At 46.2% G+C, this 15,802-nt stretch overlaps 1 protein-coding gene across 1 annotated transcript in view; it reads right to left on the reverse strand.

Annotated features, from left to right (window-relative positions):
- Nucleotides 1–6,644: 6,644 nt before the first annotated feature.
- The window catches only part of LOC119401695 (neuropeptides capa receptor), a 34,096-nt gene continuing 24,938 nt past the window's right edge, over nucleotides 6,645–15,802 (reverse strand). Inside the window, exons 4-5 of the mRNA XM_037668618.2 lie at nucleotides 14,863–14,994; nucleotides 6,645–14,067 (exon numbers count right to left, since the gene is read on the reverse strand). Coding sequence (XP_037524546.1) covers nucleotides 13,637–14,067; nucleotides 14,863–14,994 — 563 coding nt within the window. The 3' untranslated portion in view covers nucleotides 6,645–13,636. The remainder of the gene's footprint in view (nucleotides 14,068–14,862; nucleotides 14,995–15,802) is intronic.

Consider the following 15,802-nt stretch of genomic DNA (forward strand, 5'->3'; position numbering starts at 1 on the left):
ACTTCGCGCTCCGCTTCTAAACTTTCCTTGCCACGCACGACTGCAAGATTTGGCTGAGCTGTTCACAGCAGTGTCTGCTCTCCACAAGATATGTTTCGTCACCAAGCTCGAGGGGTGGTTCATGAGCCTTTGTATTTAGTATAGCAGCATCTGAATGACCGTTCCACAGAAGCTTCCGTTTTCATACAGATTCCAATTTGTGCACTGGACCTCCTTTACATCTCTGCTTCTTTCCAAGAAGAACAAGTCAAATAATCTAGTCTGAGTAAACTGAATTTCACATGGAGCAAATGTTACTCATGACTCTCCGTTTTATCTCCTACTGCGCATCGAGACTCCTCATCTCCCGACGCAAAGGGCTGTTTTTCGCCAGGATATTCCTACGAAAATTGCCACGCGCAGGCGTCTCTTGTCTCCTATGTTAGACCTCCCTATATCGTCGATCTATTAGCGATAGAGCGCGCCTCCTTAGAAAACAAATCGCTTGCGCAAGAACTGTCTATGTGAATGACAGAAAAGTATCGAGATGGCTGTATTGTAACGAGATATAGGGAGACTATGTGGCGAGACGACTGTATTGCTTCCTAGACGCATTGCGGAACGACGCCAGACGCTTCTCCCGAGCGATAGGGACCTCGCAATGCGTCCTTCTTCGCTTCGAATAATTATTCGAATCAACAGCGACGTAGAGAGGTGCAGCGTACGTAAACACGACGATAACGAAACTTGTTTCTGGAATGCATTTCCTAATAACGGCTCGCCGCCCACTCGCTTTTACAATCGTTGCGGATAACGACCAAAAGAACAAGTGGAAACAAACAAACAAACAAAGAACTAACCAACCAAGCAAATAAACAAACAAGCAAAAAACCGACCAACCAACCGAAAACATCGTTGTTGTAATTGCCAGCTGTATCTGCGTACAACGTTCGCATCCTTGCAAGCAGGGCAGTCTTTCAAGAGCATTTTGCTTTTTATTCGTTTATCTAATCAGATGAAAGAGCCAGACACGTACGAACGACGACATGATGCAGATATCGCGTCCTGCGTCCTTCCCCCTCCTCCCCTCGCGCATTTTTGTTCATCCGAAGTGAGTTCGTACATTTGTTTACTAGTCCCGCTAATGCATCGCTGTTTATCGGAAGTATGCGACGCGAAATCGACAGTGACATCAGAGAACACAATTCAGATGCAATCCTCGTTCTTTTGTGTATTGCCAAGCTTGCGCGTCTCCGATGCAAAAAGTAAACTAGCTTTTCTTCGTACCACTATCTCTCTCTCTCTTTCTTTTGCTGCTTCTATGACTCTCTCCTATTTGACTTGTGTTTTTTTACTTTATCTTGTTTAATGGTAGAGTGCGAACTTGTGACGCACGGCAGACGTTGCTTTAAACAAAGTATCAAGCGCGCAAGGCACACGATGAATGAACGCAACGAACGGATCGATCGTTACGATTCGCAATCTGCTGCTATTGCTTCCAAAATAATCGCTTCTTATATAAACTTTTTTAGACGCTAACTTTCTTCGTTCCTTGCACGTTCTTTGGTAACTTTTATTTTCAGCGCTCTGCATTCTTATCGTCATCATAAGCACCACCGAACCATCACCGGTTGATTCTCTTTCCACCGCAGCTCCATGTCGACCTCCACATCACGTATGCTTCGCTTTATGTTTCGTTTGGTCATTTCCTCTTTTGCATCCCAACCCTGTGTGCCTACCGCTTCCTTTTTGCATTGGTCAGCTGTTTGCTCTTTTGCTTGCTTTTTTTACTGAAACGTTCCATATGCCATTCCAATACTTCCATGCGTTTCCGTAAGATTTCTACGGAAATATATGGTAAATATACGGAAAATATATGGACGCTGTATGGATTCAGTAAGGAAACGTGCAATTATGGTAATGGATACGGAACCTTTCAGTGGTCTTGATTTATTCAGTGCTTTTTCCCTCACTATTTTTTTTCGCTTTAGTCCACTCCTTTCAGATATGTACTTTTCCTTCACACTTTATTTAGTTCAACAATTTGCAATGCCTAAATTATTCATTTCGCGTCTAATTATACGACCTTTGACACTTCCTTATTTTGACCTAGTTTAGTTCTTCCATGAATCCTCACTGCATTTTTTTATTTCGTTCATTCTAAACATTCGCACGTCGTCACTAACCCTTTACGTTCCTTTTTAATTTTTTTCCGTGCACTGCTTTTTTTTGTGCTTCGTTTTTTAATTCACAGTTCACCCCTTTTCCAGTTCTTTCTGCTTCTTTTCGTTCTATTATCCTTCTTTCATTTCATTCTTGATTCCTTTTTAACGCATCGCTTGCTTCATTTTTTCTTCAATTTCTGCTTTTTCCAATGCGTCCTCTCTTTAGTTCATTCATTCATTCATTCATTCATTCATTCATTCATTCATTCATTCATTCATTCATTCATTCATTCATTCATTCATTCATCCATATTTGCTCACTTCCGACATTTTTAATTTGTTCGCCCTTTCGTTTATTCTGCATGTTCTGCTTTTACTACATTCTTCAGATTTATGACAAACCTATTTTTAGTTCCACAAATGGCCGTATTGCTTCTTCTATTTTCCTCGCGAGTCGCTTCAACGCAGAATTGAAGCGAACGCAGAAGTAGGACTAAGAGAAATACATTTTCTGCTTTTACGCGCCATAAGCACGAAATTATCATGACGCAAGCTGGTATGGGTTGGAGGGTGAATGTGGAACACTCCGGACCAGTGTTGCATAACTGAAGCGTGTCTCAATTTTAGCGCACCAGTGATTTCTCGCGCTTCGCCATCAGCAATGCAGTGCGCGGCCAAGCGTATGTTATCGCCACCATATTACGACTGCCGCGCAGAAATCGCCGCTTGCAAATCAGGCAGTTTGTAACCGCGAAATAATGCATGCATACGCAGCGGCCCTCTGGGATGGAAGGGGGAGGCGATTTAGCGAAACACTGCTACGCCATACCAGAGAGTAACTCCTTCCATTATGCCGGACATTTACATTGTGTAGGTGTTTGTTTCTTTAGAGCGCTTATCTCTGCTTTCGCATATGAACTGCCCTGTAGTGGCAGTGTCCCAAAGCGGCAATAAAGGACCGAGGTAGCTTCATATGGCGCCATAAAGCCTCGTAAGGACAAAAGACGGCTGTACAGGGTTTTGAAAGCACGTTTCTAGTCTCTTGAGGGAGTGGGGGGGGGGGGGGGGGAGCTTCGCTAGAGAGATGAGACCATTTGCGCGCGCTCGCCAGAATTTAATACATTGCGTAAAATGTTTCGATGTATAAATTGTCAAAACAGCCCGTGTTAAGCGCCTCATATTCGTAAACACTGTTCCCAGAAGCAATAGAGAAATGGGTACATTGTAGCACTGAACGGAACAAGCAGGATAGTGTGAGTATAGCAAGAAAGACGGCGATTGTATGCGGGATAAAAGTACTGTAAAAAGCGCGTTCTTGTTGTTGGGGAGACAGGAGATCCTTGTTGCAATGGCTATGTGAGACATCATTAGTACGAAACGTGACACCCTTGTTTCGCCATCTCAAGGTCAGTTTGCTGCAGCAACAGCAAAGTGCGTCGTGGGTTTGACGTCCTGTTTAAGTTAAGGCCAGGCATGCTTTCACGAGGCCACGGCAAGTGCATCGTACTCGCTAGCAGATATTGCGTTGAAAACGCGAATTAGTGTACTCACTTTATCGATTCACCTGCGACGTTCCTTCCTCAACAAGTGACGCTCTGTGCAAGGATATATCAAGCGCTCTGGAGTGGCAGTAGGCCGAAGACCACAACTCAGTGGTTTGGCCCCGTCCCCGACCTATATAGGCCCTGCTGCACCGTACAAAGAACTGATAGACACAAAGCCTCATTAGTGATCTATACTTGCGTAACTCCCAAGGGAGCTACGCTAATCAGTTCGAGTGTGGAAAACGAGGCACTAGCCACATACGCTCTTTAGGAGAGTTTGTTCTGCTATACTACACCCGTGCATGTACCGCACAGCAAGACGATCACGCCATAGACACACATGTAAGATCACAAGCAAAAATTTGGTTTGCAGCGAAGCTGTGTGCGACTTGGCGAAACCAAAATTCGTCCGTTATTTGTACGCAAAAACTCTTCGCGCCTATGTGCCACAGAAATCGGGCAAGCCCCACAGCTCTCCGCTAGTTCACTAAAAAACCAGTCGTCCGCAAGCAAAAACATGAGTGCCACAGAAGTGTGCCAACTCCGCTACTCGCCACCGGTCCACTAAAAATAAAGAGAACACGCCGTCGGCAAACACCAGTCAAGACGTTTGGACAGACGTAACCAATCATTCATAAACATTTTGGGAACCGTCGGGATTAACCCGGTGATAAAGACCGGAGCCCGTTTAAGCTTCGTTCGTTAACCATCTATACGGAGTGCTTAGGTAGTCATTTCTTTGTGAAGTATGGTTGACGTACTGGGCGCTTCAGTTTTTTGGGGTTACCTCAGGAAGGCACAACAGCATTGAAACATACGAGTAGTTGACTGAGGGACAAAATAAAAAAAAGCTAGCTTTTAAAATGCGTTCAACACCTAAGCCACGTTCACCTCACCACGTCGTCCGAAACACACCATCCGAAAGACATCGTCCAAAGTGCATCGCCCGAAGCACATCGTCAAGAAGGCTTCTTACGCACGCATACACCATCACGAGCGCGAGGTGTTTTTCCCTGCAGTACGGTGAAGAGGGTTGCGTGGTTTTTTTATCCGTGGTGCATGTCTCAGGAAACGCACGTCAACATTCAAACGTACACGTCGTTGACTCGGCGTCGAAAAATAAGTGAAGCAAGCTTTAGGAATGCGTTTAGCGCATCAGCCTCGCGCTTCTGAGCGCGTCATCCTAAGCACATCGCTCAGAAAGATCTCAAAACTTGCCAAGGACGAATCCCTTAGAGCTTGTTCTTACGATTTCCTTTGGCTTTCTTTGTTCGCTTGGTTGCTTGTGTTCGTATCTATTTTTTTCTTTGTTCCTTTTCAAATCTTGGCAGCTCGCGATGTATGGCTCCAGGCGTGGACAGAAAGAATTTGTTATTCTTCCACGTTTCCATTCCAGACTGCACGCTGTGCTGTGATACGCCTTGTGCCGCTACGAGAGCTTTCTGCAACCTCGCACATGAGAGCAGAAGCCGAGAGCCGGGCCCCGGCAGTTTAACGACCCCTTCGCTGTCTCCGAGGCTTTTAAAACGCTCGGCGACGAAATCCGCTCGATATGTTTTCTTGTGCGCAGCGAAGGACGCACACTTTAATGGTGACATTTTGCCGTTCCTTGTTTTCCAAGAGAAATTTTTCAGCTCTCGGAAGGCCGGACTCAAGGGGGCCCTTCGTGAAAATCGCATTGGTTCTGCGGCAAACAGCCTAAACCACTGCGGTGGATCACTGGCTTTCACCAGTGCTCTGCGGAGCACTAGGTTGAAGGTTCGATACCCATCCATGATGACCGCATTCAGATGGGGTTGATAACAAGAAAACTCTGATATACCATGTTTTGTACAGATTTTGTACGAAAGGGCTTCAGTTTGCTTAGGAGAGAAGAAATATTAGAGAAGAAAAGGCAGGGAGGTTAACCAGTTTAGAAAAATTGGTTTGCTACCCTACACAGAGGATCAGGGTGGGGGGGATTTAGAGATGGAGAGGAGAGAGAGAGAGAGGGGACCAAATAAAGTTATTTAGATAGTTAGAAAGATAGCACATGACACAGCACACACAGAGCCAGTTTGCTTAACCACCTGAACTTCTTCAACGTACATTAAACGTTGAAGAAGTAAAGGTGGTCAAGTGATCCGAAGCCCTTTGCAACGGCTTTCCTCGTAACGTTTTCGATGCATTTGGGGCTTTATTGTCTATATTAATGTGATTTCGTGTAACTACGGATGTAAAAAGGACAGCGTTCATTTCTGAACAAATTTCAGTGAACTGTCCGCGTGCATAGTGTATCGTTACCTTCCTATCTTAGGTCCCCTGCTGGACGGAGACATGCAGTGTTGCTGATTGGCGAGGGTTCTTGTAAAATGATCGACAATCATTTGATGTGCTCTAGCGACATCTCGTCTGTGGAAATTTAACCTTCTTACGGCCAAACATCTTGATTTATCATGCTGCCTCAGTTTATATTATTTCTTATTCAAGCCATCCATTTATACCAGTAGTGGCAAATCTGGCCCAGAGAGAGAGAAACGTTTATTGTGGCAGAAAAGCTGAGTTAGCTTTACCGATATTGTGCTCCAGTTAATAGCTTTCAAAGCAGCCCCTGTTTCTTTGTTAATTTGTCAAGCTTGTGCCCAGTAGGTTTGTGCTGGTACAGTACCGTGATTGCACACTTTGTATCTAGTATGGCCGCTTATCAATGGTGCTAAAGAAGTAGCGATGACAGGATGCATAGGTGACAGGTATCTGACTATTTAATGGGCGAAATCATGCCCAAAGAGGGGATCATTACGGTCGTCTGAACAATATTGACGATAGCATTCACTGCAACGTCATCTTCGTTATCACGAAGGGTAGCTGACAAATGAATAAGACACCAAAGGTAGACGTGAACAACCTTTATTACATGTTTTTTTTTACATAATTACAAGCACCTTGGCCCATCGACAAAACGACAACAAAGTGGCAATGGCAAGAGTCATCTTTATAGTGACAGATCATTCACAGGGAAGGTTTGCCTTTGCACAACATTTAGACACCTCTTAATCAATGTTTGCGCCGCCTTCACATGCATGACATTTACTTGAGGATATCTGCCGAATGAGCACTTAAATCTAATTGTTATTCTGAGGACACAACAAATTGAGCCTGTAACAATGTTCGTTATCAGAATTGCTTTGACCAGATTTAGACTCTCAACTATCTGCAGCATAGGAACCGATTTACACAGCTACATTTCGAGTACCGCAGTGAACTAGTTGGAGGAGGAGTAATGAATACTTCACATGCCAGGCAGGTGTACTGACCTCTATACTTCTGAATGGCAGGTGGTCTTGCGCAAAAGCACCCATGTGCTCTATTCTTCTGATATAGTTCACAGGCTTCTAACGAAGGTCTCGTTCTTGAAGAAAAAGAGCCTATGAAATTTGAGCACACCTCATTGACATCGAACGTAGAGTGCTGTCAGGTACATTTGTCTGAAACGGGGCAAGTCTAAATCCAAATTTCGTGCCTTCAGTCTAAATGCGACTCTTAAATTTTAGACTTTCATAGCCGTACGGAATAATCAGTGGTTAAAGGGTGAAACGGGGACGAAGAAAGACATGCACTTTAGCGAGTGGCTTCCAGTGAGCATTCAACGCTTTCATGACCTGAGCAACACAGACGAAAGATAGTGTACATTGACTTCAAGATATCCTATATAAAACCATGGATGTCTTCAGGTAATAAACAAGTTCAGTACATAAGACTACGCTTCTTCAGGAGTACTCGGTGGAACGTTGCTAATTCACTGTGGCCATTGTAATGTCAAAATGCAGTAATTGTTCTGGTGGCCCTGTGATTTATGGGCCGAACAATCGCATTTTTGATGACTCAGAGAGAAAACCGCACGGCACAAACCAGACTTAGTTCATCGCCAAAGCTTGTATGCTTCAACGAGTACAGGTACTTTACACCACGTATAGTCCGAAAGACAGTATTACGTTTGTGATTACGTCGTAATACTTCAAAAAGAGCGAAATAAGAACACAGTGCGATGACTCAAGTTTCAGTGGTTTTTTTAGGCGGGACAACCATAAAGCTCTCATACACTTCACAAAACATTCAATAATAAGCGACCTCAACAATGCAGAACAATTTATAGGCATAAGGTGAACAACAAACACCGCAGCTTTAACCGTTACAGCGGGGAGGGTGGGTATCACTGGTGTCACGCTTGAAGATAGTTATCGATATCTACACAAGGTAAATTATCTACCACGTTACATCTCTTTCATAATAAACGTGGTCGTCTAACTTTTTACCAGACAAGTTTAAAAGAAAAATCTGCAGACTTAGTAATTGTCAAGTGTCGTGAGTTTTAAAATGACGCTTATACAACCTCTAAGCGTGACACGCAGTGTAGGTCGTTCGCTATAGCAAGGATGATATCGTAAGGCAACTGGCGTTACGACGCGGAAGCGTAAATGCACTGAATAGATGCCACACGCTCGCGCACTGTACACGACATGTTTATGTACAAACAGCTGAGCCGTTATAGGACTTTTCGTCGATCGCGATTGGTCACTCAAGCGGTAATCGCCAAGTTATCCCATAATGATTACGAATAGCACAGGTTGTTGAAAAAATGGCAAGTGAGAAAGTAGTTTTGCCAACTCGAAACTGGGAGTGCAGTCAGGTACGACATAAAGGGCGAAAGGTTAACCAGGAAAGAAGCATACCCGTTGCAAGGAAGTTAAAGTTTCGGATTGTGGAGAATTGAACTAGCTATCCTTTGTGCTCACAGAAAAACTAAATATGTTATTCTGTGATTGGCGAAAAGACATGAGGAGTTAACATGTGTCCTGATTTCTGCTGCCCCTGAAACAGGGGCAGCAGAGTTCAACATTTAAAATGACTTTTACGGAAACGCAGTCATGTGAGCCGTAATCAGCAATTTTTGAATACTTCACGATCTCATAATAATAAACAGGACCGGAGAAGTACTGCAGCCTTTGGAACGAGCTATTGTGAGGTCTAAATTTACACAAATTGAATTATCCAGGAATAAAGGATAATTGATGCGGGTCTGTCAATTAAGAAGATGACTCTTCTCGCTGTCTTTGAGTGGCCCGAGTTGTACAAACGCATAGTCAATCTTGAACTGACAGGAATCCCAACGGAAGGTTTGGAAACGCGACACGAGGTTTTCGGTAGAGGAACGTACGAGGAGGCAAAAGGACGAAGTGATCTGGCGTGCGTTAATACATTCTCGGTTGTCATCCACTTGTTCAGTTCTCTATTCTACACACGACCCTAGATTAAACAAGAGAGATTTCAGCGACATCTAGTTCACACGGCTGATGAAAAAAGAAACACAAACATTTGTAGTCTAGGGCTCTGGCGCCGAATTTGTTTCGACGATGAGTGTGTGTTATGTGTTTACTAAATGAAGGGATCTGGGCGCCTGCCAAAATGGTTTCACAGCAAAACTGTATGTAGCTGGGAGGTGGGAAAATCTGGCGGTCCGTGAGTGCGCAGAAACTCCTCTGGAGCAACCCACCTTTGCAGAGTAGGTAGATGACGTAGCTACACTCTCTCATAAACCGAGGCGGTTTAGTGGGAACTACGCATCCGAGGGAGCGAGCGCAGGTGCGAAGACTTTGCGAGTGCAACAATAATAAAAACAAAAAAATAGAGCCGCGCGATTGGCTGCGCCAGTGCTAATTTTGTTGTCCCCCGTCGCAGACGAGCGTGCGCGCAGCAGTTTCTCTACGAGTGTCAAATGGGTCCGCCACGCGTTATTCGTACTCCCAAGGAGCAGGAGGCTCACAAAGATGGAACCAATGATTCATAAAGACTTTAGTGAAGTGTCGTGAAAAACACAGGGGCTGCACGTTTCAGCTTCGCTGGTTAGCCATCTGTACGAAGTGCATGGGCGGGGATCTTTTTAGATGCGAAGCATCTCTTGCTCAGGGGTATGTCCCGCGGCGTGGGCGTCCGCGCTCACACTACGCATGCGCAACTCTCCTCCTTCTCTCTCTTCAACAGGCGCGCGTTACTCTCTCCACTTCTCTCCCAGCACCTGCTTGCGCTTCTCCTGCGTTCTCGCTTCTGCTCTCGCGGCGCATGCGCTACTCTCCTCCTTCAGTCTCCTCTCCTTCAAGTGGTAGAGCGCTGCGCGCGTTCAGTCCAGCACTTGCTTCGGTTGACGCCTCTGAAATGCGGGCTCAACATGCCGAAATTCTCTCCTGCGTAGCGCCGCGATGAGCGCCAGCGCATGCGCGTCGCCTCCCACTCTCTCTCCTCTTCTACGCTGCCCCCCTCTCGCGCGCTGGTCGACCGCGTTCCCCGCTCGCCCTGTGAGAATTAACGGCCAGGCTAGAGAGAAGGCACGACGCGCGTAGTGTTCCTCTTCGCGTTCCACGACGCGAGGTCGGTAGCATGCCCAACGAACGCCAACGGAACGCGATCGTGCAAGTGCTCCGGCTTCGCATCGCCTCATGGTCCCCTTTAGCGGGAGATGGTGTAATTTTTAATTTTAAAATAAGATATACTAACTTTTCGTCGGTACCATGGGAGACGAAACGTTCTAATCATTTTCGAAAATCCTTTTGGTGGGTGTCCAGGTCCTTTCTTTTAGTACGTTTCATCCCGATTAGACGGGCTTCCAACATACTCTCGACGTTCCGTAAGCGTGTGTGTGAGAGAGAAAGAGAGAGAGAGAGAAATAGACAGGCTTCCACAGTTAGAAAGGGGCAGCCTGGCCTGGGTTACGCGCACCTTCTTTCTGGCATCTCCCATTACACCGAAACGAAAGATTCAGGCACAAATGAAGCACCTCTACATGCAGAATACAAGGCTGCTGTCTCAAACAGAGAAGGCTATAGTTTCCCGGGCAACAAACGAGCATCTGATCGCACTAGCTGAGAAGTCACAAGTCACCGAAGCGACTACAAACCACTTGTGCTACTGGAAAAAAATTAATGCGTAGATGAAATTATATTTGTACATGAAGCGCCGGCTGTTATGAAATACCTTAAAAGTGGGAAACAGTCCACCGCTGTGAAGAAGCGGATTTTCGGTAGACGAGTGCTGATGCTGTTAACATTACAACGAGTGAAAAACATTTGAGAAAACTTGTTTTTTTGGCTTGAAGAATAATAACCTAAGATAGCAGCACTGCGTCAGAATGAATTACTTCAAAAGAAATCGTGCAAGCCCTCAGGCCTAAGCCGTTGCACAAGTGCAGCGAGCTTAATTAAAGCTTGAAACAAACAGAAGGCTCTGACAGATGCTCCTTTCGTACCATCTTTGAATAAGGCAAACTTGGCAAAAAAGCACCGCATGACAGCATATGACCTTTCAAGCGGCAAAAAAGAATTAGTCGTTTTGATCTGCAGTGTTCGTTGAAACCGAATAATGGCCTATTTTGCAATATGCACGCTGAAACTGAGAATTATAATAGAAACCTAACCGAGTGACGCAGCCATATTAAGAACGCGCAACGGGAAGAAGCAGGACTTGTTGTCTCGATTGTGATGACAAAGCAGAAAAAGGCGCAAGGTACCCAGGCGCGTCATTATGTCCAGACAATGTTTCGCGGAGGTCAAAGGACTGGATCAGCCGTTTGCTAGAGACTAATAATGTACAATACGGTAGGTTGTAGTGATACTTCGCAGATATGATCTGTCTATAGGGAATGTGTTCATGAGCAGTGGGGACGCAATCGCCACAGATTTTTTTTTCGCGCCGAAGTTTGAAATCTACCTCACGCTGTGTATCTACAGTTGGCAGTGCGCACGTTTAATAGTGTTTTTTATCGGCTGTTGACTTGTTACCAGGAATATAGACTTTTGTTCAGGTCTCGTATTTACATTGACGCGTAGGTGACGTCAACCACAGTCCACGTATAGAGCACCACTTGTTCTGTGGTACGGGGGTTTCAAGTCTGAACACAAAAATAAGCTCGACGTCTTTCTTTATACAGTTAGCTATTGGGTCACGTGAGACTAGTAGTAACACTCGAGGCGCATCTTGCTTAAATGTTCACGCCCAAAGAATGTTGAACATATTCCGCCAAGCATGCGCACATCACCGTGGATGTCTTCACCACCAACGACCGTACTTCTCAAGTTACACTATTATCAGTGCTTACACGTTAGAGTAGACACTAAGTAAATGCTCTTGTGATGGTGCCCATGCTTCCATTGTCTAGAAAAGGCAGGGTTTCTGGGTCGGTAAAACCACCACCGTCACTTAGGCCCAGTCACTGAGGGCCTGATGCTACATGACAATGCTCTGCAGCGCTCATAGGCGACGTTGTTTCGACCCTTTCGTTAAAAGGTCTACCAACACATTCTCAATGCACATGCATAAGCGATACCAAACGACACGTGTCGCACCAACTGTTCGGTCGTCCATCACATGTTCGGTTGCACTAACAGCACCGTGCAAACAAAAACATCTCGCTAAAGGGTCCACAAATGTTTCGTTTTCGCAAGTTCCGACAGTCACTTGAGGCTCTCCGGTGACTTGAGGCCAGTGGTTTGCGCGCATGCAGGGAGAACCACTTAATCCTCCTTGGCTTCGAGCTTTCAAGAGGTGAGGTGGGGACGTTCCGTCGTATCACTGTCATGTTGAAGAGCTGAAGAGTTAACAGACTATGGTCCAGCAGATGTCCTTAACAAGACCTTTCGTCGAGGTCAAACTTGGTCACATTTGCACAACCGCGCACAGTGAGGGTTTTTTATTTTGGCACTTTGACGTTCGTTTCGAATTCACTTCCGAAGCACTATGCTCGTCACTCAGAGATGAAAGGTTGAAGGCAAGCCACAGCTCTCGAGTGTCCTTTTACTTAGTGGCTTGGTGGTGAACGAGGTCTGCGAACTTTAGGATGCCCACAAGCACAGTGCATAATAGTCCTCCTTGCTTCTTTGAGCCACACGTTGAGTAACTAAGCACGGACACAAAGGGAGCAGCTCTCGTCGGTGCGAGTTCCCTCGCGTCAAAGTTCAGCATCAATACTGTCAAAAGAAAGAAATGAGTAGTCCCATGTTTTGACCTTTTGGGATTTTTGGTCGGTAGCTGTATTTCACTCCAGTACACGAGTATATAGCCGCAATATTAGCAGCCTCACGATTCATAAACGTGGCATACAGAAGATAAGCCTGCTGCCAAGCACCACCAGGTATTTGACGTTTCAGGTAGAAGCCGCATCGCTATTGGTCTTCCTGACACTCGAAAGGCTGGCCCAGCTATAGAAGGGACGTGGCAACTTCGCGCACCCAAATGTGCTCGAAAAAGCACTTTAGGAGGCACAACTTTCTTGAAGACTGCTGCGCCGCTACCTGGCCGAAAGTGAACACACATTCGAGGTGACTGCTCAGTGATCTAGCGTCCCCTCCACAGCGGAAGAGCATATCTGCTAAAGTTTCCGTCCTATTTTGAGCAATCGACGACTTCTCCAAAAGTTACTGAGGCTCGCAAGTTCTTCCACACAGAGACAGATATGGCATGGATAGCCGTTTACGCTGGACAGGAAGGACGTCCATCTGATTTGTGGTCGCAGCCCTGCTTATCGTAGCTGGCACAAAGCGCTGCGGACCTCGAGTAGCTGTTCTGAGTCTGCGGGTGTACGTAGGCTTCGCATGAAGTTAGCACCTCTTGAAAACCCGAAGTCCCGCGAGATGCCGTTTCGTGACTAGGTTCAAGATCAATGTTCAAGATCGTAGCGACAGCATGAGCTTGCTTTGAGATCGCACTCAACAGACTTGGAACTCACACAGCAGGGGTAGAAATCGCCGGGCTGAACACTAGCTGCGCTCCAGCGTGAGTAAGTGCGGAGCTAGGTTCCACAACTGTGAACACATTTCGGTCCTCATGGACGGCGGTAAAGCGTACATCCGTCCTTGAGCTCAAGGACATGAATATTCTCGACGATGCCATGGCCTCCTCGTTTACAAATCACCAAGGAGAAAGTCACACCACCGTCTCCGAAGGCAGGGGACTCTTGTCACTGGAGATCTCCTTGATGGGGCTCTTGTCTTTGTCATCAGCTTCACTCTTCGTTGGTGTCAATGGCAGCTCCTGGTTAGGCCTGACGCGGAGCACCGTCTGGATGATGAGGGCTCGCATCGCTATGTCCGCGGCGGCGTCCACGTTTGCCTCCTCGGTGTCCACACGCTGGACGATGGAGTACGGCTTGAGCGTGCTCAGTCGCGTGTTGTCCAGAATGGAGTGGCCGGCACCGACTATGACGACAGTGGCGCCGGCGTCGAACTCTCCAGCCGATAGGCGCTGTTTGGTCTTGGACAGTGTGCAGAGGGCGTCTCGGAACGCCTCTCGGTATTTGACGGACATGAGTGAGTAGAGTATAGGGTTGATGGTGGCACTGAAGTAGTAGAGGCACCCTGCAAATGAAGATAAGGATACTCAGGAGATCACGCAACGACATTGCTTTTATGCTTTATCTATGTTGGCGTACAGAACGCGGATTTGCTGTAAGCTGTCAGACTCTGCCAGTGCAGTTCAGTCTATTTTTCAGTGTTGCTGCACGACCCAGAATTTGCCCAGGAAAGCGAGATTTGCAAAATTGAGAAGAGTACCTTCTACGGAACTATGCAACCAATTTACTTTTTTAAAATATTCTTAGTTTCCCGTACTACTGAGTTATATACCGAGTTTCCCGTACTGCGTGGCGTCAGCTGGCCGAAAAGAGTGTTCTACGCTCGCCGTCATTGGTACGAGAGGCGCTAGCAAACACTACCAGGTTGACACGCACAGAAATACCCAATCAAGTAGACGGGAAAGTGACCGACGCCGCAGCTCGATTGGTAGAGCATCGGACGCGTTATTAGAAGACTTATGTTCGGTTCCTACCGGCAGCAAGTTGTCTTTTCGTCCACTATTCTTTACATTTATATTGTAATTACTGTACTACAGTTAAAGACTCCAAATAGATAGTCCGGTACACTTTCCATGTCTTCACTTGTTCGTTTCATTAGGTTGCGTATAACAAATAAAACAAGCCCTTCATCAATACCAATTGTTTTCAGTTTCCTTCAGTTATTCTCGTCAATATTGGCGTTAAGTACTTTTGGTACTATGTCTCAGCGCACGTTCACGGTTTCCTTTATCTTTTAGGCAGTGAAAACATCAACGATGCCTGCATACCCTGGGTCACGCGGGCCTACTAGGGTACCTACCGGCTGTGTAGTAGAGCACCTCGTTGAGGGTGCGTAGGCCCGTAGTCCATTGACTGGGGCTGACGTACACCACCAAAAGGCGCTGGGTGTGGAACGGGGCCCAGCAGACGAAGAACGCGATGACCACCGCCACTGTGCAAAACAAAGGTGAGGAAACTGGTGTGATTAAGCCCTGAATAAACCCCTTTAAGTGGGAATACCGAGCACATATAGATACCCCTAATAATAGCCCTAATGAAAATCGATATGAAAATCTTCATATTTGGTTATTTATGCGTGAAGTTGCTTAAGACGTTCTGGTGGACCAGTTGGCTAGTCGTGATCGCTTCTGGCAGCGCGCAACAGAAACAAGGCCGACGCAGATCATAAAGATAGGAAGAAACATGGGCTGATGTTTTTGTTTTTTCTTGCATTCCACGTCGTCCTAGAAACAGATGCTACCTGCTATAAGCTATCAAGCTATCACGTCTGAAGGTCCTGTGCACACGCCACTGGAAGCAATACTCTGTGTTTGCGCTACTGTCAGTTTCTACACATTAGAGCCTTACGGAGAAATGTTACGTGCATTGCCTTAGAATTAAGCTCCGCAGAAACGGAGGATTTTCATTAATTATGTAACGCTACGTTGCCTTTCCGTCACGCATGTACACCTTCTGGCCGCTCAAGCGTCAGCTCTCATGAAAGTCATAGTGTGGACAGTCATTACCGTAAGCTTTCGCACAGGTGGGCAGTAAGGGCAGGGGGGGCAGCCACCTCCTAATCATTTAAAAGGGGGTGGGGGAGACACGTCATCGCCATATCTTTAATCAGTCGGACTTGTCCCGTCACTGTTTAATGTGCAAGGTTATGGCCGTGAAGGTTTTTGACCATATTGGCGGCCGAGGAGCTCTGATGTCGCATTCTAAGAACGGTTTGCTTCGAATGTGTACCTCCGGAAAGC

Source organism: Rhipicephalus sanguineus, chromosome 8 (genome assembly GCF_013339695.2).
Source record: "Rhipicephalus sanguineus isolate Rsan-2018 chromosome 8, BIME_Rsan_1.4, whole genome shotgun sequence".
NCBI classification, from domain to species: Eukaryota; Metazoa; Arthropoda; class Arachnida; order Ixodida; family Ixodidae; genus Rhipicephalus; species Rhipicephalus sanguineus.